At 54.0% G+C, this 22051-nt stretch overlaps 1 protein-coding gene across 1 annotated transcript in view; it reads left to right on the forward strand.

The window, feature by feature from the left end:
* ZNF536 (zinc finger protein 536) overlaps positions 1-22051 on the forward strand; it is a 382760-nt gene that overhangs the window by 224838 nt on the left and 135871 nt on the right. Inside the window, 1 exon segment of the mRNA XM_074314979.1 lies at positions 17549-17701. Coding sequence (XP_074171080.1) covers positions 17549-17701 — 153 coding nt within the window.

The following is a 22051-nucleotide window of genomic DNA, read 5'->3' on the forward strand; positions in this document are numbered from 1 at the left end:
ACAAGACTCCAGTCCACGTTGACGAGAGGGAGCAAGGGCACGCGGAGGCCTCAGGAGTGACCCGGGGACAGACACAGGAAGTGTCCACCGGAGTCTGCAGCGCAGACTGGAGTGTCCAGTTGGTGTGGGGTTTACCCCAAAAGTGGGACTCTAGAAACGTAGCCCCGAGTGTCTTAGCAGCAGGGCGTGGAGGGTTAGGGTTTGGGAAGCGGGTGGAAGGAACAAGGCTCCTGCTATGGTGACATTAGAGCAGCCGGCGAGCAGGGGGGAGCGAACACGTTCCTGGCATCCTTTCCACAGGCGGCCTGTCTGGGTGCCCTGTGCGGCCTGCTGGCTGGCTGACTGATTCCCACGGGGGCACCACACCCAGCCAGCAGGGCACGGTGACACAGGTACCAGTCCTTGACCCCTGAAAGGACTGGCTTTGCCTTCCAAGTGGCATGTCTTTCCAAAGGGATTTCCCTGAGGAGGGGAGCCCAGGCCCTGTCCTTTCCCCATTGAGATGGTTTGTCAGCGTCAGACTAGGTGGTTTGGGGGGGGGGGGTTCAGTTCACCCCCACCCTCAGAAAAGAGTCTCTTGTCACAGCCTCCGCCCCTTAGTCCCAGCGACATGGCAGGATGCTAGGTGGCTGTGCACGCTGCCTTCTGACTTGTTCCCGGGCACAAGTCTAGATGGCAGTGTCAGCAACCACAGACTCTGGGTCCTGGTGGGGGGTGGTGGTCAGCAGACTCCGAATGAACAGGAAAAATGCTGACTGTGTTGGACCAAATAGAAGCCCCGTAGACGGAGCCCAGGCTCCCGCTGGGCAGGGCTGTGCTGCTCCCAGCACGTCCTCCTCCCGAGAGCTTGTCCTCCTGCCTCAAGAAGGCTCCTTGCACTGGATTTCAGACAGCACCACTGCCGCCCCACCGAGCTCCCTCGCTGCATTCACAGAGCTCCCCACTCGGCTCCCGTGGGCACAGCCCTTTGCCTCCCTGCATCTCCGTTTCTCAGGAAGCCTGCTGTTAACGTCAGTCCTGGGTAGTTCCCAGAGCCCCGTATCAGGGGCCAGGAGACCTGAACTCCCACCGGCTTTGCCCTCAGTTGTGGGGGCCGAGACTCAGTATGCAAACTCTGTAAGCCTCGGTTTTCTCATCCGTACGATGGGGTAAATGCCTCTGGCCTCACGAATGTTAGCTGCTATCACGGTGGTCACAGTCTTCTAGCATTTATTTGAGCACCAGTTGGTCCATAGTTGGCTAGCGTCACCACTGCTGTGCTCTGTGAGCTTATCGTGCCAGCCCACAGACATGTTAGCTCCCTCAGGGTAAAGCTCCCAGCCCCTGGTCCTCCTCAGTGGAAGTGCCTCATGTGCCCGCACAAAGTAGGATGCCGCAAGTGTCCTGTGGGCACACACAGGGGCAGGGGGAGCCCTCTGGGCTCAGCCCCACCGCCGCCAATCATGGGGGGTGAGATGGGAGCAGATGCACCATGGCTTCCCGCCCTCTCCTTGAACGAAGCCCCAGAAGGCAAGGAAGAACCTTCAGAAAGGGATCCAGGTGAGAAAGCTGCACAGGCCAGAGATTTGTCCCCAGAGGGTCCAGGGGCAAAGGCAGAGGGGAAAAGCAGCTCCCCCGCTTGCTGCGATCTAATTTCCCACAGAAGAAGGAGGACTAGGGGAGAGCTGGACACCTCGCTGCACGCTGCAGACATCAGCCGGGAGGTCCCCGAGTCCTCCGACCACAGCCACCCGTGGGCCAGCCGGCCACTCTGTGTCCCCGGCACCTGTTTCCATAACACTGCCCAGTACAGAGCAGCACTCTGTTCAAATTGGTTGGCTGGGTGACTGAAGTCACATCCAAGCGAATCCAGGGACACGACCCGAGCAGGAAATGAGGCCAGAAAGTGTGCGGTGCTTCCAGGCACTTGGTCAGGTCAGCTTTTCTCCTTGAAGGAGGCCCTGGGGAGATAACAAGTGTCTTTCCCAGTGGAAAGGCCAACCGTCGTGTGTTTACCGAGTGACTCAGTGGGCCAGCCCTTCCTCAGCTCTGCGGGTGATCACGAGACAGGCAAACCCATGGGCAGTCTTGGCAAACAGGCTGGAAGCAAAACACACGAGAAGAATTAGTGAGCAGCCCAGAGCAGCATGCCGTTGTGCAGAAATTTCCAGAAAAGGTTCAGGGGACGGGATGTGCTGGACAGGACACTGGAAGAGGCAGCAAGGAGAAGGTGGGGCCCCCCACGCTGGAGGAGACGTGTGAGGGTCAGGTGTGCTCAGTGAGAGCCCCGCAGGTCTGCACAGCAGCGGAGAACATGCCACTGTCCCTTTGCTTGGCCCAGCTGCCCGGTCCTGGGACAGGGCCTTGAATGGCGTGGCTCCCACTTGCTGTCTGTGTCTCTGATCACTGCCTGTCCTGCTCAGGCCTCTTTGAAATTTGACTAGGGTTGTGATCACGTGTTCCAGCATTTCTGGATGCAGTTTGATGTCATAGCAAAGAAGCAAAGGGTATTTGCTGTCGTTGAAAGTACGTTGGTCTCCCCCTTCCTTGGAGCACCTGACGCCCGTCATCGCTGGTTTTGACATAACAGACCCGTAATAACTGTGAGAAGGAGTCTGGAGACTTCTGCCTCGTCTGCTCAACTGAGGTGACTGGGGCCATCTTGGAGGTGGGAAGTGTGTTCGGGATCGTCTCAGCTGAGCTGGTCGGAGTACAGCCCTGCCTGCAGGCTGGGGGCGGCCAGGTGACGAGGACGAGGGATGGCCAGGGACCGAAGCACCCACTGCCCGGCCCATCAGCCACGGCTCTGGGACACAGGCCCCTGCCCATGCTGTGAGCTCAGCTACTTAGGAGAAGCTCTGGAAATAGTACCCGAAAGGCCCCAAGTTTGTAAATGTTAAAGCAAATGCAGCAACTGCAAACCCTGCGCGATGACCGCGAGGGGCATCTATTAGGGTGCCACCCCCATGTTACAGCAGACACAGCTCAGGCCTGCAGGACTTGGGCCAGGACCTAAGGCATGAGCACGTGTGTCCCGTCCGCCTCACTGGTCCAAGTCCCTTGAGGTGTGGTGTCCACAAATATCAGACTAGGACCCTTCCACCAGCATGCCGCCCACTCTACCTGCTTCTTTCCAGAGGCTTCTGCGGGCTCTTGGCCAGGGATGGCTGGCAGCCTCTCTGTGGTTTTGGACCCGTGGTACTAAGCACAGGGTAGCAGCTGGCTCTGTCACCTGCCTTTGCAGGCGATGGGGCCAGAGGGGAGGGCCGGAGCGCTTACGGGGTGGGGTCCTTGCAGGTGTTAGGGGAGTAGAGCGCTAGCCAGCACACACCCCGTCTCTGGTTTAGCTCATGATCACACCACCGGGTGGATGTCCGTTTTCAGGCCCCAAACCCCAGAAATGGACGGATTCTAACTGTGCTTTAACACACAGATGAGGAAGCCTGTTCCTGTGCCATTCCCTCCCAGGAGACGCAGAGGATACAGGGCAGGACATCCAGCTGTCCCTCTCAGTTATGGGCGGACATGAGCATTGCAGGGCTGTGTGTGTGGTGGGGGCTTCAGTGCCATGCACATCCGTGTGGACGGCTCCCACAGGGACGGAGGAGGTGAAGAAAAAGTCACCTGTGTCCAACTGAGCGAAGTGGGGTCATCTTGTCATATCGTTGTTATGTATTCAAAAAATATCAAGTGCCTACTATGTGCCGGCTCCTTGCTGGAGGCTGGGGATGCCGCGGTGAATCAGACAGACCAAAGGTGTGCTGGGGACGCGAGCCCAAGCAGTGGTGCCCCCTCCAGCGGTGAGCTGGCGGGGACAGAGGTGAAAGGCAGGGCTCCAGGTGGGGAAAGGGGCATCCAATGGCATGCACAGAGGTTCCAGCACTGCCCAGCCCCCATGCACACAGGGTCTGTCTGCCCAGGCCACGCCTACCTGCCCCCAGCCCCGCCTCTGGGGCGGGTTCCTGAGAACCACAGATCTGGGGCTCTGTGGGGTGTGGGGCCCTGGAAGGTGCAGACAGGGAAGGGCCCTGGGGCGGGGGCAGTTGAGGGCCAGGGAGCAGAGCCTGAGGCCACACTGACCAGACTCCCTGTGCCCCCCCTTCCCCTGGGTGAGAGGTCACCTGCACTCAGTGTCACGGGGGCAGGTCAGTGGAGGCCAGTGAGGGACTAAAAGGAAAAGGCGGCCCCCGTTGATCACCGTGTCATGGAATGTCTGTTCAGCCTCCCTGCCACCATTCATTCATTCATTCATTCATTCATTCGTTCATTCATTCATGCATTGAGTTGGTCGGTCCCCAAGTCTTACTGAGCACCTGCTCTGTGCCAGGAGGTTTTCGGGGCTCAAGAGTGAGACAACAGACCCCACCCCAGCCTTCAAACACCCTGGTAAGAGAGACAGCAGATCAGCAGGAGTCACACACACTGAGCACACACTGATCGGTACGGGGGGGTTTCTGGGGTGACCAAGGGGAGCTTCATTCAGGAGTCAGAGACTGTCTCCCAAGGAAGCGGGACCGTGACTGAAACCTCAAGAATGAGTGGGATTAACCAATCAGGAAGGAGGAGGCGGGTCCCAGGCCTGGGTTTGGGGCTTAGAGTTCCCACCGGGGGCCTCGGGATGTCCTGGGAACGCCCTGGACAGGCCCCGAGCTGGCCAGGCGGGGGCAGTGCCTCCATGACCCCTTAAGCATTGTCGAGGCCGGTCACATCACAACACAGCCCCCCATGACTGCGCCGTGCCCGCAGGGCAGCTGTGACCTGGGATGCTTTCCCCGCACAGGGCATGGGCTGCTCAGAAGGTCTCCCGGGTGCAGGGCTGAGGAACCTGGTGCCCTTTATGTCTGGGCGGTGGGTGCTCTGTAGACGTGTGTAGAGGCAGCCTGTCCACTACCCTTCAACACTGGCCATCTCGAGGGTGGACGGAGCCCCGACTGGTGAGGCCTGAGTTGCCCAGAGCTTGTGTGCGGCCCCCTCCCTGTGCCCCGGGTCCTCCTCCCCGCCCCCCACCTTCTTACCTCGAAGGGATGTTCGCAGTAACTCCAATGCGTCCAAGGAGAGCCTTGAGGACAGGTGCCCAAGAAGCTATAACTTAGAGATTCTCGTGGGGGTGGGGGGGACGGTTGAGAGGGACCTCGCACCACAGGAGGCTGCTGTCGCTTTGCACATTGGACGCGACCTTCCCAGGGCGGCCCTGTGCACTGCCCTGGGATGTTCCCCTTTGAAGGCGTCCTATGGTGATTTATTCTGAGGGTTTTTCTGCTTATCTGTGTTGTGAGTATTTTGGACCCACCCAGCTGGGTGAGGGGGACGACAGTTGGGAAAGTACCGGACGCCCTTTCCTCACGTTGTCTCATTTGGTTTTTACAAGGGATTGCGTTAGGGCCACTGTTCTCACTTTACGGGCAGTGTTTGGAGGCCGGCACGGCGACGGAGCGGTCACAAACACAGGGCTCTGAAATGGCAGGGTTGGGGTGGGACCCAGAGCTGGTTGCCTCAAAGCCAGTGACTTTCCCTGAGGGCCGTGGTACCTCTGCAGGATAAGGTGTGTTAAGGCCTTACGCACCCACTGGCTCGTGACATACTCACACTCCTTTGTGACAAATAGTATTATGCAGTTATTATCCAGTTTTATAAACAAGGACACTAAAGGTCATGGAGTTTTAGTGGTTTGCTCAGGAACCCAGTTTGGGCTCAAACGCAGATCTTGGTGTCAAACAAATCTCGTGTTTTGAGGTGTTCTACTGCCTGAGCCGGTTCTTTCAAGCGAGGCAGACTCTGCACATGCGCGGGGAGTGAGGGGTGGGGGTGGGGGGTGGGGGACTTCGCAGACACTTTGGCCCCACCCTCTGCCCCTCCCCCACCAGTAGGGCTGCCCTTGGGGGTGGGGGGGCTACTGGGATACTGGGAGGACATGCTCTGCTGGCTAGCTCCCAACTTGTCCCTGCCCCACATTCTTGTGGACTAGGCTGTGGGATTCCCAGAGCCTGGAAAGTTGCCTTTGTGAAATTTGCCAACATTTGATACTTTTATCTGTGATGAAAGGAATCTTGAGCAGACTTGACCTTCCTGCTCGAAGCTGCTACCCAGGAAGCCAGTCCGGCCAGAGCCAGGGCCGCACATGTACTCACACATCGTTCCTTCGTGCACACGACGGGTGAGTGGCGGGGGGATGCCCGCTCTGTGCCAGGTGTGGGGTTGGGGTTCAGATGTGGGGGTTCAGAGTCACAGCGTTGTCCTCCGCAAGTTACAGGCCAGAAGGCAAGACTGCAGCCTCTTCACCTGGTCAGAGAAGCGTGTTGGCGTCCACTCAGGGTGTGAATGGGAGCCTGATTTGTGGCAGGCGGGGGTCACTCGGGTGGGTGTCAGAGGAAAACAGAGTTGCCTGTTGCAGACTCTCAGAACAAACTCTGGCTCGTGCCAATCTCGACAGTGCAGACCTTGCTAGTATTACAGTCCTATTGGCTAAAGTGCCCCCCCCCCCCCGCCAGCGGCCTGGGGCAGCTGCCTTGCCCGGTCAGACACACTGGGCCACAGGGCAGGGCCATTCCCCAGGGCCTCAGCTCTGAGTTTGTTTTCCCTGCAGGTACCAAGACAATGGACAGTGGAGTCACCTGGGCTGTCCCCTTGGCTCCCTCACTCTGTGTCCTGAGCCACCACGGCCAAAGGTTCTGTCCTTAGGAGGTCCACCTGACATGCAGCAAATCTCCAAAAGATCTATGTATGTGCTGTGATGGGCAGAGCTGGAGACACAGATGTAATTCTTTTGGCTAATGTATGTCAGCTCAAGTATTTATTATATACAAGGTATGGAAGGGGTCAGCATTCACTAAGCACAATTCAAATCTTGATCCAATGATAGTGTTCATCGGATAAAGGTTCTCAAATTAAAAGGGCCAGATAAGTCAGTGCAGCTCAAAAATGGCAGTAACTTGGGAGCTGGCAATTGACACTTGTTTTCTGCCACTGTTTACTCTTCAATAAAAAATGCATATTTACCATAGCAACCTCCTGGTCACGTGGTGCCCTGTCTTACCCGCTCCCCTCTAAAACAGAATAGCTTCTTAAAGAAACACACACATTCTCATATGCATGCCTTTCAGATGCAAAAATGTGTTCTTTGTAAGGAAGCCCTCATTCCTGGGATTTAACGGTAATAAACACGTCATCTTTATAGAAATCATTTTGGTCCCATGTCTTAAATTTTAGACGTTCATTCTGGAAATAAAATCAGTCTTGGAGGGTGCTTGTTTATCTTGAGGGTTTGCCGATTGTTTATATTAATACTGTTCTGTATCTGTATATATTTCTGCGTTTATACATGCATATATGTCCGTTTTTTTTTTAAACAGCAGCCGTTCGTATTGTTTGGAAGGGAGTTTGGTGTAGATTCTAATGACCTGCAGCCTCGTCTGTGATTAAACATTGTCATCTGTGCAAAGCCCAATTGCAGTCTGAAATTGTCTTTCACTGTTAACTTGGGAGAACTGCCTGGTCGTCAGCTTTGGAGAGACGGCTCCAAGCCGGGTGTTTCAGGAAAGGAACGGCCCTCGTTCCGGCCTCATGCATGTGTCTCGTTCCACAGCTGGGGTTGAGGGGTGGGCGGGTATTAACGCCACAGGTCTCTGTCCCTGCCATGCCGTCCTTGCACAGAACGCATCCCTTTGGCAATGGCCCTTGTAAAAGCTGCTTTTAATTGGAGCATATTCCACACCAGGCACCGTGCTAAATGAATCCGCTTTGCAGATAAGGAAACTGGACTTCAGAGGGGTCATGCCGTTTGCCCAGGGTTGCGCCCCCCCCAAGCTGGAGGAGCTGAGTGTGGACCTGAGCCTTTGGGCTGTGTCCACATAACCTGTGCCTTAAAGCTTCCTGTCCGACGTGAGCCTGGAAGCACAAGCAGGACCAGACAGGGCAGCCTTTAGAGTTCCGGCGCGGCCTTGGTGCAAGGAGAGCTGTTAGCAGCACCCTCCCTGTGCCTGGCAGCCGTGTCCCCCTGTACTGCAGGTTGCTGTGGACGCCACAGCCCTGGGGACGGGCAGTGTGACTGTGTGGCCAGAGCGATGGGCAGCAGCCCTTAGCAGGCTGGGGCCTGGTGGATTTTCAACATGCCCTTGAGACCAATCTGAAAAACAAGAGCAGTGTGACTCTGTTATGGGGGAAGTCTGACTGAAGTGAGGAAGGGCTCTCCTTGGCGAAGTGGCATTGTGACCCGACATCTGAGGAGGACAGTTGCCCAGACCCCACACCCGGGCAGCCAGTTTGCCTGCGGCGTGTCCATGAGCCATTTCATAATTACCCCTCATGAAAGCCTGCATGCTGCCGTGATAGATTATTTAAACCAGTGTGTATGCCTTCCATGTAACCCCGAGTCAGCCCGGACTGTACATACACACAGCCTGAGAGGTAATTGCTTATCATGTATCTCTTTGTTCCAGACACTTTTATAAAAGAGTATGTATTATGTATGGTATGACCTTCAAATGTCAGGGATGTGTTGTGCAATAAACTGTCAATATTTGTGGTTATAAGGTACTAGATGACTTTTACAATAATTGGAACGGCTATATTAAAAGCTTGGATCACTCAGCTGGTTAAAGAGAAAGACACAGGCCAGCGTTGTTCAGGGCCTTGCCTTCTGCCAACCATTAAATGAAAGCTACTGCAAGGTGCTTAAGACGTCTTCTTTGTTTACAAAAGAATATGGCAAAACATCTCTCCTGGGGAGGCGTCATCTCCAAACCACCCCTCTCCTTTCAATGTACGAGTTCCTGGGAGGAAACCCAGCCCCACAGGTTATGGCGACTGACCAAGTGAATTTTAGAAAAGCTTGGTCCATCTTGTCTCAGTGTCAAGAAGGAAGAATTGCATGAAACTTACCGGCAGTCAGAGATCTCCTCCCCACCCCACCCCACCCCACCCCACCTGTAAGTGAGGGGGCTGTAAATTATTTTAAGAGGATCTTAAAAGCTATAGTTTTTTTGTTTTTTTTTTAAGAAAGTAAATTATGTAGAAATCTTTTGGGAATTTATGCTGTACTGAAAAGTAGAGGCTTCTATAGTTTTCTTTTAAAGAAAGGACTTCTTTACTTAAATTATGAAAAAAGGAAGGCATAAGAAATGTTTTGCAATAATTACAAGAGTGATTGGGGTGTGGGTTACTGTGCTTGAGGGCTGATCCACGTCTCCGTGCGTGCGGGGCTGCCTCTCAGGACTGTGAGATTGTCCCTTCTGGCCAGGAAGTGGGTAAATGAAATAGGGGAAGATGCGTCGACAACACACCCCGTCTTCTACAAAGCCCACCTGGGTCCTTGCTGGTCATGCTTGTGTGTTTGTGGTTCTTCCACCTTGGAGAAGAGAGCACTGGAGACACCACGAGCCCGTCTCCTCTAGGAAGCCTCCCCTGACTGCCTGCCCACCTTGCTGGTACCTCACTGTACCCCTGAAGGTGCTGAGCTTTTTGGGGGCATTTCTGGTGTTTTGCTGGTGCCTGGGGCCAGTGCCTCCCAGGCCACTCAAGCAGCTTTCCTCTCGCAGTCAGGAGCTGATCTCAGCCTCTGAGTTCCAGTTTGCTTACCTTCTCCGATTCTTTTATTTATTGAAAAAGTGTGTACATTGGTTTTTAAAGTATGTCTCGAGCACTACTCTGAGCTGAGTGTCTGCCACATGCAGGAGATAAAACTGCAAACAGCAGTCAGTGATCCTGTTTGCGTGGAGCTCGTGTTCTGGGGGGGACACGTGGGGAGCAGCTAAGCACATGGGTCAGTCAGAGTCCGCAGAGGATAACAGGTGCTACAGGGCCACAGCAGAGAAAGGGCCTGGGAGGCGAGGGGCCGCCTTCTGAAAGGGTGGTCAGAGACTCCTCTCCGTCTGTGCACGTGCCTTTGGAGTCCACATGTGCAGAGGACCAGCTGGAAGGGCTCGAGGAGCACAGAAAGAGGAGGGCGTGAGGACACTGGGTGAGGTCTGCGCAGGAGTGTGGCACGTAGGGGTTTGAAGGCCCTGAGAAAGAGTAGGGGGTTATTCTTAAGCGTGGTGGAGCCTTCCCCTGCACATAAGCAGGCCTCTCCCAGGAGACGGCAGCTCCCTGGGCCGGCCCTTTCCAGACTCATTTTCCCGCCTGCGTGTCCTTGCCCAGCCTGCTTCGTGGGCTGTCCTCTTCTGCACTGGTTACCCTGACAGTCCCTGCGATGGATTGCAGCCCACCCCCCCCGACCAGGCCAGAAGACAGACGGGTGTGTCGAGCCCAAGGAGACCCATCACACCACATGTATTGTCGCAGGTCCATCTGTGAGTCCCCAATCCTGCCTTCTGCATCCAGGGTCACAGTCCCCAAGCTGGGGACTAGAAGCGCCTGCCCACAGCCGGCCCTGAGGGCTTCGGGAGAGCTGGCAAGTCAGAGATTACAGAAGATGCTGTCAACAGCACTTCACACAATGCCAGAGAACAGAGTCCCCATGGGTGGCCCCGTCAGCAGCAGGGGGTTCCACACGCTCCCCTGACAATTAAGAAGGGCTCTGGGCCTGGTCAAACCAGAAACACATTTGGCCCTCAGCGCTTGATTTTGAAGCCCTTGTGTATTTTAAGGGAAATTTAATCCATGTGTTTCTGATTCATTTTCACTTAACTCATCAAAACGTTGCTTTAGAGAAGCTATTTGAGATCCTAGTATCTTATTTTTCTCCCCAAATTTTAGCCTTTTTATGACCTATTTCCCCAATTCCAGAAATCCTATCTTGCTAAAAGCAAAAATGCACAGTTTTGAGTTTGAGTTGAAAGTGAAAAAACAACAGGAGCAAGCAGAGCACCCCCGCTCTCCACCTCTTCACCTGGACGCACAGAGACCTGCTCATTAGCTCGGGGCCGTCCTGTGACCCCAGCTCAGTCCCCAGGCCTGAGACCCAAAGGGAAGCTGGCTGTTGCCTTGTCCTAAGTGGACATCGTTTTCCAGAATAGCTCTCTATTTAAACAAATGCTTTTGCCAATCCATATTAATGCTTAACTGTTTAACATGACTATATATGGCCATCATAAAGCAGAGAACTTTGATAAACAACAGAAACTTCAAATTAATACTGACCAAGTCGTGGGTCTTCCAAGAGTTAAGTAGAATTGTTTATAGTAATGTTATAATTTTTATGCGTACCATTAATTTAAGATCATTTTTAAAAATAAAGGGAACTCTTAACCAGGACTCTCTACTACAGTAATCATTGTTTTATTCAAGTCTGTTAATTTTAAAGTTTTCAAAATTAGGGAAAATGTTAAGCTTTTAAGAGGAACTATACATTTTTTTGGACGTTCTCCAAAGTGTTAGTTATTTTCCCTCCTCTGAAAAGATCTTAAAGTGCTGGTATATGCAGGCAGAGAAATAGGAAAGATGTGATTTTTCGGTGTTCTGTTCACCCGCTAGGCTCCACAAACATTTTTTTTTTTTTAATGAATTGAGAGCTGTGCTTTTGAGGAGTTCTTTGCACAAGGCAGATCTTCAGAATTAACTACATAACTCATCTGAGAAAATTTATATTCTGTTAGCCTAGAAATTCCATAGAAATTAAAATATCATGGCATTTTATGTCATAATGTAGTAAATACTCAGGTATACAAAAAGCTACCTTACCCAGGTGAGGTTGTTGGGAGAACTCTCCATTCACTGCATGGACTCATCATCATCATCACCACCATCACCATCATCACCATAATCATCACCATCACCATCACCATCATCACCATCATCATCTTCATCACCATCAACATCACCACCATCACCACCATCACCACCATCACCATCACCACCATCACCACCATCACCACCATCACCACCATCATCATCACCACCATCACCACCATCACCACCATCACCATCACCACCATCACCACCATCACCACCATCACCATTATCACCATCACCACCATCATCATCACCACCAACACCACCATCACCACCATCACCATCACCATCATCACCATCATCATCTTCATCACCATCACCACCATCACCACCATCACCATCATCACCATAATCATCACCATAATCATCACCATCACCATCACCATCACCACCATCACCACCATCACCGTAATCATCACCATCATCACCACCATCACCTCACCACCATCATCATCACCATCATCACCAACACCATCATCACCATCATCACCATCATCACCGTCATCATCACCGTCATCACCACCATCATCACCGTCATCATTAACATCATCATTATAATTTTTTAAATGGAAAACTTTTCAAACTGTACTCTTGGACATGTGAAAAGTCAGGCTGTCTGACAGGATGAAGTCAGAACTGAGAATGCATGCACGATTTAAAAAGAAATCTCTCTTTTGCTTTCCCTTTTTGGCCTCTCTCTCTGGCTCTTGTTCTCCGTCTCAATCTGTGAATTAGTAGGAAGACTTGGGCATTTGGGTATCACCACAGCAGAAGACCTCACCAGGAGGTTTGTTCTTCTGTGTCAGTTCCTGAGCCCCTCCCACAATGATAACTCTCCAAATTTCCATAGCTTAACCAAGATTTTTTTCTCATTCATGCCAAGCCTGGTGTGGGTCAGCTGCCGTCCATCTGATGAGTGAGTATCGTGCAGGGTGCCAGGCGGGGTCTCTGCTCCCGCTGCCCACAAGAGAACGCAGGACATGGTGAGGCCAAAAAGGAACACCCACAGAGCCATAGGTAGGGGAGTCATATCACTATATTCTCACTGGTGGCATCCGACTCTCTGCAATCCGCTCTTGCTATCTCAACCACCATCTTCTTGTTAGCCCCCATTTTTCCTGCTAGTGTAGCCACAGCAGTTATATTAGTGGCCAATGGCTCACTGGTTACAGCTGACGGCCAACTAGCCACAGCTGATGGCCATCCAATCACAGTTGATGGCCATTTACTACCTGAGCCAGCACCTTTCTATGTGAGGCCGAGAGCCTGGAAACTACTTTCTGGGGCTCTGCCCCCACAGTGAGCGACCCAGGCAACCTGCAGTTTGTGACTCTGACACTCAACCCTTGTGTTGGAAGGTTGCCAGGGCCGGAGAAGAGAGGGAGGCAGCGGTGCACAGCCTTTCTTCACTGTTGCCTCCAGCCACCGGCTAGTCACTTGGTCTCAACTTAGTGCAAAGGAAGTTGGCAAATGTAGGGGCTTCCCTTTCATAGTCATTTCATCCCGCCCTCTAAGACCCATCCCAGTTTCTTATTTGGCTTAGGATGAGATTAGGTGGGTGAATGCAAGACAGGCAAGAGGCAGTGGGTGAAGACAGCCTGTGGTGGGTATGGAGCATGTCTAGCACCAGAGGCTTCCAAGAAGTCGGAGCGGAGGGTCCAGGAGGGCCAGTCCTCTGGGTCAGACGGAACCCGGGCCCACGGTGGGGTGAAGGGATTTGCCTAAGGACAGACTGGCATTAGGGACCCAGCAGGAAAAGACTCCACTGCCTCCTGGCAAACAGGCCTATTTTAAATACGTACCAAGGAAGCTCAGTGTTTAGAGATAACTTGGGGGGAAATCTGTCCTTAAAATACAGAATTATTTCATAAACCGTGTTTTTAAGTTTCAAGCATATGTACCGTGTCTCCCTGAAAATAAGATGGGGTCTTATATTAATTTTTGCTCCAAAAGATGCATTAGGGCACATGTTCAGGTGATGTCTTATTTTTTCATGTACAACAAACGTACTAAATGCGTCTGTCGGGCTGAGATGTTAATGGGGGCTTATTTTGGGGGTAGATCTCATTTTCGGGGAAACATGGTCAGAGTACAGTTAAGTGTGTAATGAAGTGCCGTGTTTGTGCAGAGCAAGGAGCCAGCCTTGGGGCGCTTCAGACAGTGGCTAATCGTGTCGAATAAGTGTCTGGGCTTTGACTTTTCAAGTTGTTTGTCGTTCTAAGCGTGGGCTTCGTTGTCTGCCCAGGACGGCCAGTGTGTGATGAGGGGTTCACATGGCCCGTGGCAACTTTAATCCCTTGGCCCCTCCCCCCACCCACAGCAGTGAGACCTCCCTCCACCTGCCCTCCCTCTGAGCGCTGGGGGAGGTGACGTACCTCACTGTCACCTTGCTATATATGCAGGGGATTCTAACAAGCAGATGGAAATGTGGGAGGTGGCTTTCTGACCCTGAGGTGACAAAATTAGGAAGCCCAGTTGTCTAGTGTCCTGTCACCCCCACATAACATACTCTTGATAATACAATTTGGAATGGCTGGGTCCATCCCTTTTTCAGGAAGCCACTCCCAGCTCCTACGGACCGGAGAGAGCTGGCAGGGTTTTGGGAACCTATTTCAGTTCAGTCGTTCTAAGCTGGAACTCTGGAAGGGTGCCACAAATGGCCTGTGTCCCTCTGGAATGTTTATCACTGTCCCCATCCAGGACATCCATTTCTGAAGAACAGGTCCCATGTTGTGTAGTGGGCTCAAGGAAAGAAACGGGTCTCCGGAGTGTTGCCCGCCATGGCCCTATCGGGAGGCCCTGAGCATATGGCTGAGGCTGGTAGCTAAGGACGTGGCCTGCCAGCCTGCAGCCAGGTGTCCCAGGGACACTCCCGTCTCCAGGAGCTGACAGGACCATTCCTTCTATCTCAGATGAGCAAGAGCAGCGGACGCCAGGTCTGAGGCTGACCTGTGTCCCCATGTCCACCTTCGGTCCACCCAACACGCTTAGAGGGAGACGGGAGATGGCAGGTTATAGGAAAAGAGTTTTTTAAGGCGCTCAAACCAGCCCACAGACGGCCTGACAAAGCATCACAGATGTAATTTTTTAAATGCTGCTTCCTTTCCACCGCTGCCTTCCTGGAGGGGCCAGGGAAGGGCTGGTCTATCTGTGACCAGGAGCAGTAACTGGCCCACTGGCTGGCCGGCCATGCCTCGGGCCTCCATCCGGGCGTGCCTGGCACAAAACAGCTGTCAGCGCTTCTGCTCAGGCTGGACGAGGAATCGGGCAGCGGCGTCTTTCCCTCTGAGCGAGCCTCCTGCGTTCCGGGGTGGGAGCCACTCAGGCGCAGGCGTGGGCTCAGCCTCGGCGTCCTCAGCCGTCACTGCACTTGGCTTGCAGCCTCTCCGGACACTCCCTGGGACCACCCACACTTCCCGTTCATCGTCGCTCAGTTTGTTTTTCTAGTTGGATTTAGTCTACGAGTAAACGCCATAGGCCTTCTGACCCTCCAAAAGAAAAAACAGAAAAAAAAAACCCAAAAACACACACACGCAGAAAAATCATTTCTATGTAAAGTGAAAATTAGACTCTTAAATCTGCAAAGAAAGCTGTTTATCTTATAAATGTATTCTTTTTATTGGGCCACACATACCCAAGATGGAAAGATCAAAGGGAAACAGATATGTGCCATCACTTAGTGACATACAGTGAGGCGCAGCTCACGCTCAGCCCCTGTGAGAGCTTCCAAAGGGGCTTCGGCCGTCTCTCTTGATCTGCGACGTGTCCTGGGCCACCAAAAGCTGCTGTAGGAATACGTCCTCCACACATACTGTTCCGTGCCGTCCGACAGCCCATCTGCCGCCGTCACAAGTGGGCCCCCTTGGACGAAGGTCTGGCGGAAGGTGCCTGCGGGCTGACCACAGAGCCCGAAGCCCTGCAGGAACAGAGCGTCACAAGCCCACACCTGCCCCTACCTGAAGCCAGCATCCGGGCACTTGGTTCTGCGGCCGGTTCCGACTGGCAGCTGTCGTGTCCCCTCCTGAAGCAGGGTCCTAGCTCTGCTGCAGGGGCTCCTGGGCCCACTGTTGTTTGACCTCATGACCCCACCCAAGGGAAGCTGAAGTACAGCAGGTAGGGGAGGGGGTGGGTGGGGGAGGGCAAAGGTGGGAGGTGGCATTGCAGCCACTTAAACCCAGCGTGCAGGTGATGTGGGATTGCCATCTGGCCATCGTTCTCCTGGGTGCTTGGCACACTGGCTCCTCAGGGCAGCCCCTAGTGGCCTCAGCCTGTGGGGTTGGAGTGCCCTGCTGTGACTGCACCTGGGGCACATGTCTGCTGGGAGATTGCATACCCTCCTGGGCCTCTTTGCCCTCATCAGTGGCTGTCGCTGGTGCCCTTGGCACCTCCATGTGCATGACCATAAACCCAGCGCCCGGCAGGGACAGTTCAAGATGTGGGTGAACTCTGCCCTCCTATCTGGGCACAATCACCAGGGGAAGAACGCCCTTGAACAGCTTTTCCAAGGGCGGCCAGAAGAGCGGACGATGGGATTCAGGTGAGCACTCAGAACTTGCCCAGGTTGATGATACTGTGGCGAATCGTCAGTCCAGACACAGAGAGGACGCTCTAGGCCACATTGTCTCCTGGATGCGGGAGCGAACCTCCAGATGGGAAGTGAGTATGTGTGCTTTCGTCCTGCTCGTGGCCGGGAGCCTGTCCCTTTGGCTGTCAGCGGAGAACACCAGAATGAAGGTGGCAGAATAAAAGCACTTTGCATTTTCTGTTGCTTGGCAGGTACAGATCTCTACACGTTGTCCCTCAGGGCCCACTGTTCTCACTGTGGACCTACTGTGAGGCCCAGAGAGGGGCTGGAAGCCATGGTGGGCGGGCGAGGGCCCCACCAGCCTTGGGGGCTTGGGGTCTGTGCCAGGCGGCCAGCCTGCAGCTTTGTGTGTCCCCTCCTCCGAGACACAGCCTCCAGGTCCCGCCCTGCACCCCGACACTGCCTGGCTGGCAGTGCCTGTGAGGCCTCGGGTGTTGCAATAACGTATCTTCCAGATACTAGATGTTTTCACAGTTTTATTTACTGTTACATCCCACCATTTCTCTGCAGAAGGCAGCAGCATGTAAATTTTACTCCATTTTCTAATGCTTTGGGTTACCCAACCAATAACAGCAGGAAGCAAATTTGTATCGATACTTTAAGACAGAGTTCTCAAGTCACCGCACAGATTTAACTGCCGTGCTCCAAGTTTATGGGCGTTTGCAGCTGAGTTTCTGCACATGACTTTGAAGATGTCACTACGTGTTTATCACAGGCTAATTGTGGAACCACATTTCCATACTTTTCTCCTCTCTTTCATGAGATCACACCAGCCAGCAATGGATTCGAGACTCTACAAGGAAGAAGTGATCAGTTCTGGATAATTTTCTTTCCTGTCCCAAAATAGCTGTATGTCTGCGTGTCTTTGGGACTCAACAGAGACGTTTTCCCTCCATTGGTTGCTTGATTCAATGCAAACGTGATTTCGATCGTATGGAAAACTCTCCAGCTAGTCCATATTATAAATTAATCGGATTCAACAAACACCAACATTTTTAAACTTTTGGAAAAAAGATATTTAATAGGAGCTAAGCAAAAGAAGAAATCAAACCAGCTGCTGACACAGCTGTTTCTTTTCTTGTTTAATTCAGTTCAATATAAAGGTACCATATGCTGCTTAAAATGATGATAGGAAAGATGAAATAATTTAAGAGAATAACAAGAAAATACATGAATTGTCAGCATTCTGTCAGATTTAGAGAATGAAATAGACAGGTGTAGTATTGACATGTTTAACTTTGTGTGGTGTTAGCAGTTTTGGTGTGAACAACTTGTGACATGTGCTGAAGTGATGTGTGAACGTGTCTTCTCCTGCAGACGTCGGCGAGGAGGCAGGGCGGTCCGTTGGCGTCCAGCAACCCGCACTGCTGCGTGACAGGAGCCTGGGCTCGGCGCTGAAGGACTGCCCGTACTGCGGGAAGACCTTCCGGACGTCGCATCACCTGAAGGTCCACCTGAGGATACACACAGGTGAGAGGTGGCGCGTGTTGCGCGGCTCAGAGGCGGGGCCGACCGCTGACCCTGTGCCAGGTCATGCCTCGTTCGTCACTAACACTGTCACATTTCCCTGGGCCCATCTGTACACTGCTGTGTGGCTCTGAACTGACCCTGATATCCAGGCTCCTGCCATATGACATGCAGGCCTCCTGTGGGCTAGGCCTGCGGTGACCCAACGCCCCAGGACACTGGGCCGATGGCTTCCTTCTGCGGTACTGAGGTGGCGCCTCCCACACCCGGTACTGACCAGGAATCTCTCGGGAGCCGAACGATGGGAGCCCAGTGCAAAGTCTCTTGTGTATAAAAGGGACGTAGCCGCTCCCCTGGCGTCCAGCAGGCTGGCTTCTGCCCAGCCAGGGCGCCAGGCCTGTGCAGGGGACTGGACAGAGGGAATGCAGGGCGTGGATGGTGGGGGCCCTCCACTGGGCCTCCTCAAAACAAAGCTTGGTGTGCTTTGAAGCAACAAGGGGCAGTGGCTGCTGGACCACCGTGCGTGGTACCTCTGTGCTTGCATCGCCCTGCTCCTCACAACGCGCACCTCTCCTGGTTCCCTGCCTGTTCCCCGTCACGGTTCTCTGTAGCTTTCCTGCTAGTTGTTTGCACATTGCCAATAGAAAAGAAAAATCCATCTGAGATATGGACACCTCCATTTTCTTTGATTTTTCTCCTGACACTTTATCTACTGGAGTATGAGCTGCTTCAGAGGCTAGACAAATATGCCATCTATTTTCAAAAATAATTGTGGTCTATTTCCCACGGAATCAATAAAGCTCAGGGTTGTGCAGGATATTTAGTGCACTGGGCCTGTGTGCAGCCTGCGGTTAAGGACCAGGGGCCCTCACCTGGAGCCTCCCCCGCAACCCACAAATCTCCCTGACTCAAGAAGAGCCCAGGACAGGTGGCACTGGGCCACGGCTGCCGGCTGGCTTTATTCACTGCCTGCATGCAGCTGAGCGTGGCCACGGCCCTGCCCCATCCTGGCGCATTTGTCCTTCCTGGGTCCTCGCACAGCCAAGGCGGACGCTCCCTAACGGGGAGCCAGGTGCCATGGCATCTGACCCCTCCACGGCTCTGCATCCTCCAACCCCCTGGCTCCTTTCTGCCCCCCACCCCCACCCCCACCACGTGCCAAGAGCGTGTTCCCTCCTCCTGGACTCTCTTCTCCCAGGTAGTCACTGGGGCTCAGCTCCCACATGGGCTCTTCAGAGAGACTATGGCTGACTGCCCCTCACACCCCTGCTTCTCTTCCGTCACAAACTGCACGCTTTCTGAAACGACCTTGGGCAGTTCACTGTTCATTTCCTTATGGGTTGTCTCCCACCACGTAGAATGTGAGGGTGGTGATACTGTCCATCTTTTTAATGGCTGTGGTTTCTAGAACCCTGGCCTGACAAGAACACCTTACACATAGTAGCGGCACGATGCATTTATCTGAAAGGTTGAATGACAGAACCGATGTGAGACTAAGCGAGACGCCCTCTTGTCATCCTGGCACTGTGCCAGGTGGCACTGAGGGGACAAGTGCAGTGGGGAAGGTGGCCTCCCTAGCGACCATTTTGGAAAGGCAGCCTGAACTCACAAACCCGTCAGAAGCCACAGTGTGGCTGTCAGGCGCGGGTGCTAGGTTCCTGGGTGCAGGTGGAAGTCCCCTCCCTGGCAGCTCAGTGAGAGGTCCCTGAGTCTCTGTCCCCGGGTCTTTGTTCTCTGCCAGGCAGGTATATTGGCTGCTTTCTCATCGTTGGAGTGTGACCCCAATGTCCCCTTCTCAGTGAGGTCTTCCCAGTGACTAGGCTCAGGCTGAGGCAGCTGAGACATCTGGCTTTCTCAGCTCATGCCAAGGTTGGGTCTCCTTGGGGTGTGGTGGTGGCTGTGGGGACCCACAGACACCAGGACGTGGGACACAGTGTCCATGACAGCCAACACTGAGCTGTCCACGGGTGTGTGCTACTGTCCTCTCCTCAGACGCAGACAAAGGCCCCCAGGCCAGGCTTGCCAGCTGCGGGTGGCTCACCCCGGTGGCCTTGGCCTACCAGGGACCTGGTCAGGAAAGAAAGGTGCAGTGCTCCCCAGTCAGGAGCCCTGCCGACCTGCGGGCATTGACCACCATCAGCTGGCCCATGGGTGCAAGAAGACGCTCCACAGAACACTCTGGATAAATCAGGACAGAAGCTGCTGGCTTCCTGTGGACCTGGTGGGAGCAGACGCGTTCTGCTTTCTGAGGTTTAAAGCTGGAGAAAGACAGTTTTATTCCAAACTTCTGCTTTTTCCACTTCACAAAACTTCTGAAATGTGTGACCAACAGTCCTTGGAGACACTAAGAGAAGCAAGACAGGGCCACAGACAGAGACATTCTGGAAACTTCCCAGAATAAGGGGGAAGGAAAGAAGCCATGGAAATGTTACCCCCCTTGGAAGCAGCTTTCCCACTGTTTAAAAGGCAGGATGGAAGCAGATAGAGATCAATGTGCTTTTTACCAGAGGACAGGAGCCAGGCAGTGCTTGCTCATGAGCGCGTGCATAGGACAGGACGTGGTGTATGTTATAAGTCGGCAACATAAACATCCATCATGACGATGTCAGCGTGCATCGGTTCCATGAGTGATTCAAAATCAAAATCAAGTGGGTTGGTAATACATGAGCTACACGGGTACTGGTGGTGACGTGCCCCTGCCTTCCTCCTCGTGTTTCTGTGTTTCCAAGTGAATGGCCAGAGGACAGCAGTCTATGAAATAGAACACATATTTGCCCAAATGCCATCTTTTGAAGCTTTTCTATGACGCACCCACACGAGCGCAGTAGAAACTTCATGTGTAACCAGCGTATTTTAATTGGTTGCACGTCCTTTGCTTTTCCGTCCCCGTCCGTCTGTATGAGCCGCCTTGGCCCCAGGAACATGGACGGGCCGATGAAAGCACCGTCCTCTCCTGCACTCGTGACTGCCGTCGCTGCCCCCCTCCCAGCACGTGTGCCAGGACGTGTGGCTCCTGCACCAGCCCGTCGTCCTGAACACCTGCGGCTGGCAGGAGCCTGAGGGGAGCCAGGGCATTTGCGTGTCCCCTGAACCCCAGCCACCTCCATGTGGCGCTGAGGGGAGGCCCCAGCGACCCTCGGATCCCAGAGGCTGCCCACACAGGCTCCAGCTGCCCACCCGGGGAGGCTGAAACGCTCTCCTGGGCTGACTAGGACCCAGCCCCTGGGCATGGGCAGTGTGTCTTTTTGGGCACAGTGTCTGGGATTCGGTCAGTGCTGCCCAGAAAGGGTCTCCATAGAAACAGGACGAAGAATGGGCTCATGGGATTGTGAGGCGGAGGAGCCCACGGTCTGTACTGACGAGCCGGGGACCCCGGACAGCAATGGCCGCCCGGTCCCAGCCTGAGTCCACAGGCCTCAGAAGCAAGAGGGCTGACGGCGTAAGTCCCCGTCTGAGACTGAGTCCCAGCCCCAGCACAGGCAGGCAGAGAGAGGTCCCCATTCCGCGTGTTGTCCTACCCAGGCCTTCAGTGCCCTGCACAAACCCACCGACCATGGGAAGCCATCAGCTCCGCTGAGCGTGCCACTCAGACCACAGCCTCAGGGAGGAGGCCAGGGCTGAAAGGCTGGGGGTGCGCGTTCCCACCTCAGCCCCAGATGGGTGCAGCAGCCATGCCTTGGCCGCGGGACCACAGCTGGGTTTCTTCAGCTTCCCACCTGTGTGTTAGGCTTCCCAGGAGGCAGCGGTTTTCTCGGGAATGGCTGTTGGGGAGACACGGGAAGAGCAGCCTCGCACGTGAAGACGTGGAGACGTGGGAGCTCAGGGACTCACTGAAGGGAGGTCTCAGAAGGTCTCCTCTCAGACAAGGCCAGGGGCTCACTGAACGGGTTGGGAAGTACTGCGGGACTTGGGGACCCCTTCAGGGAATGGGTTTGCACACAGCCGCCGGCCGACGGTGGTTTTCCACGGGTCTTGGGGTGGTCCGAGGGGCGTGCTCAGCACTGCCCACTTCTGGGTGCATGCCTTCATGATACACCCTGGGTGCTGGCCGAGTGAGACACAAGGGGTGCCCTCCCCGGCTCTCACCTGCATTCCTGTCACCAGGTGCCAGGTGTCTGTCCTGATAGGACCAAAGAGACTGTGGAAGCGAGAGGACTTCTCTCCTGCACCCCCAAGGGCTTTGTGCACAGCGGGGGGAAGCGGGGGCTCTTGGGAGCTATCTTGCTTCCTGACTTCCAGCCCATGAGGTACCATGACAGCAGTGACACCAGTGACGGTAGCTGTGCGCTGACGTGGGCGGGTACCATGCATGAGGGAGTCGTTCCAGTGTCCCCGCAGCACCTCAGTGACCAC

The sequence above is a fragment of the Rhinolophus sinicus genome, linkage group LG11, assembly GCF_036562045.2.
Source record: "Rhinolophus sinicus isolate RSC01 linkage group LG11, ASM3656204v1, whole genome shotgun sequence".
Classification (NCBI taxonomy): Eukaryota; Metazoa; Chordata; class Mammalia; order Chiroptera; family Rhinolophidae; genus Rhinolophus; species Rhinolophus sinicus.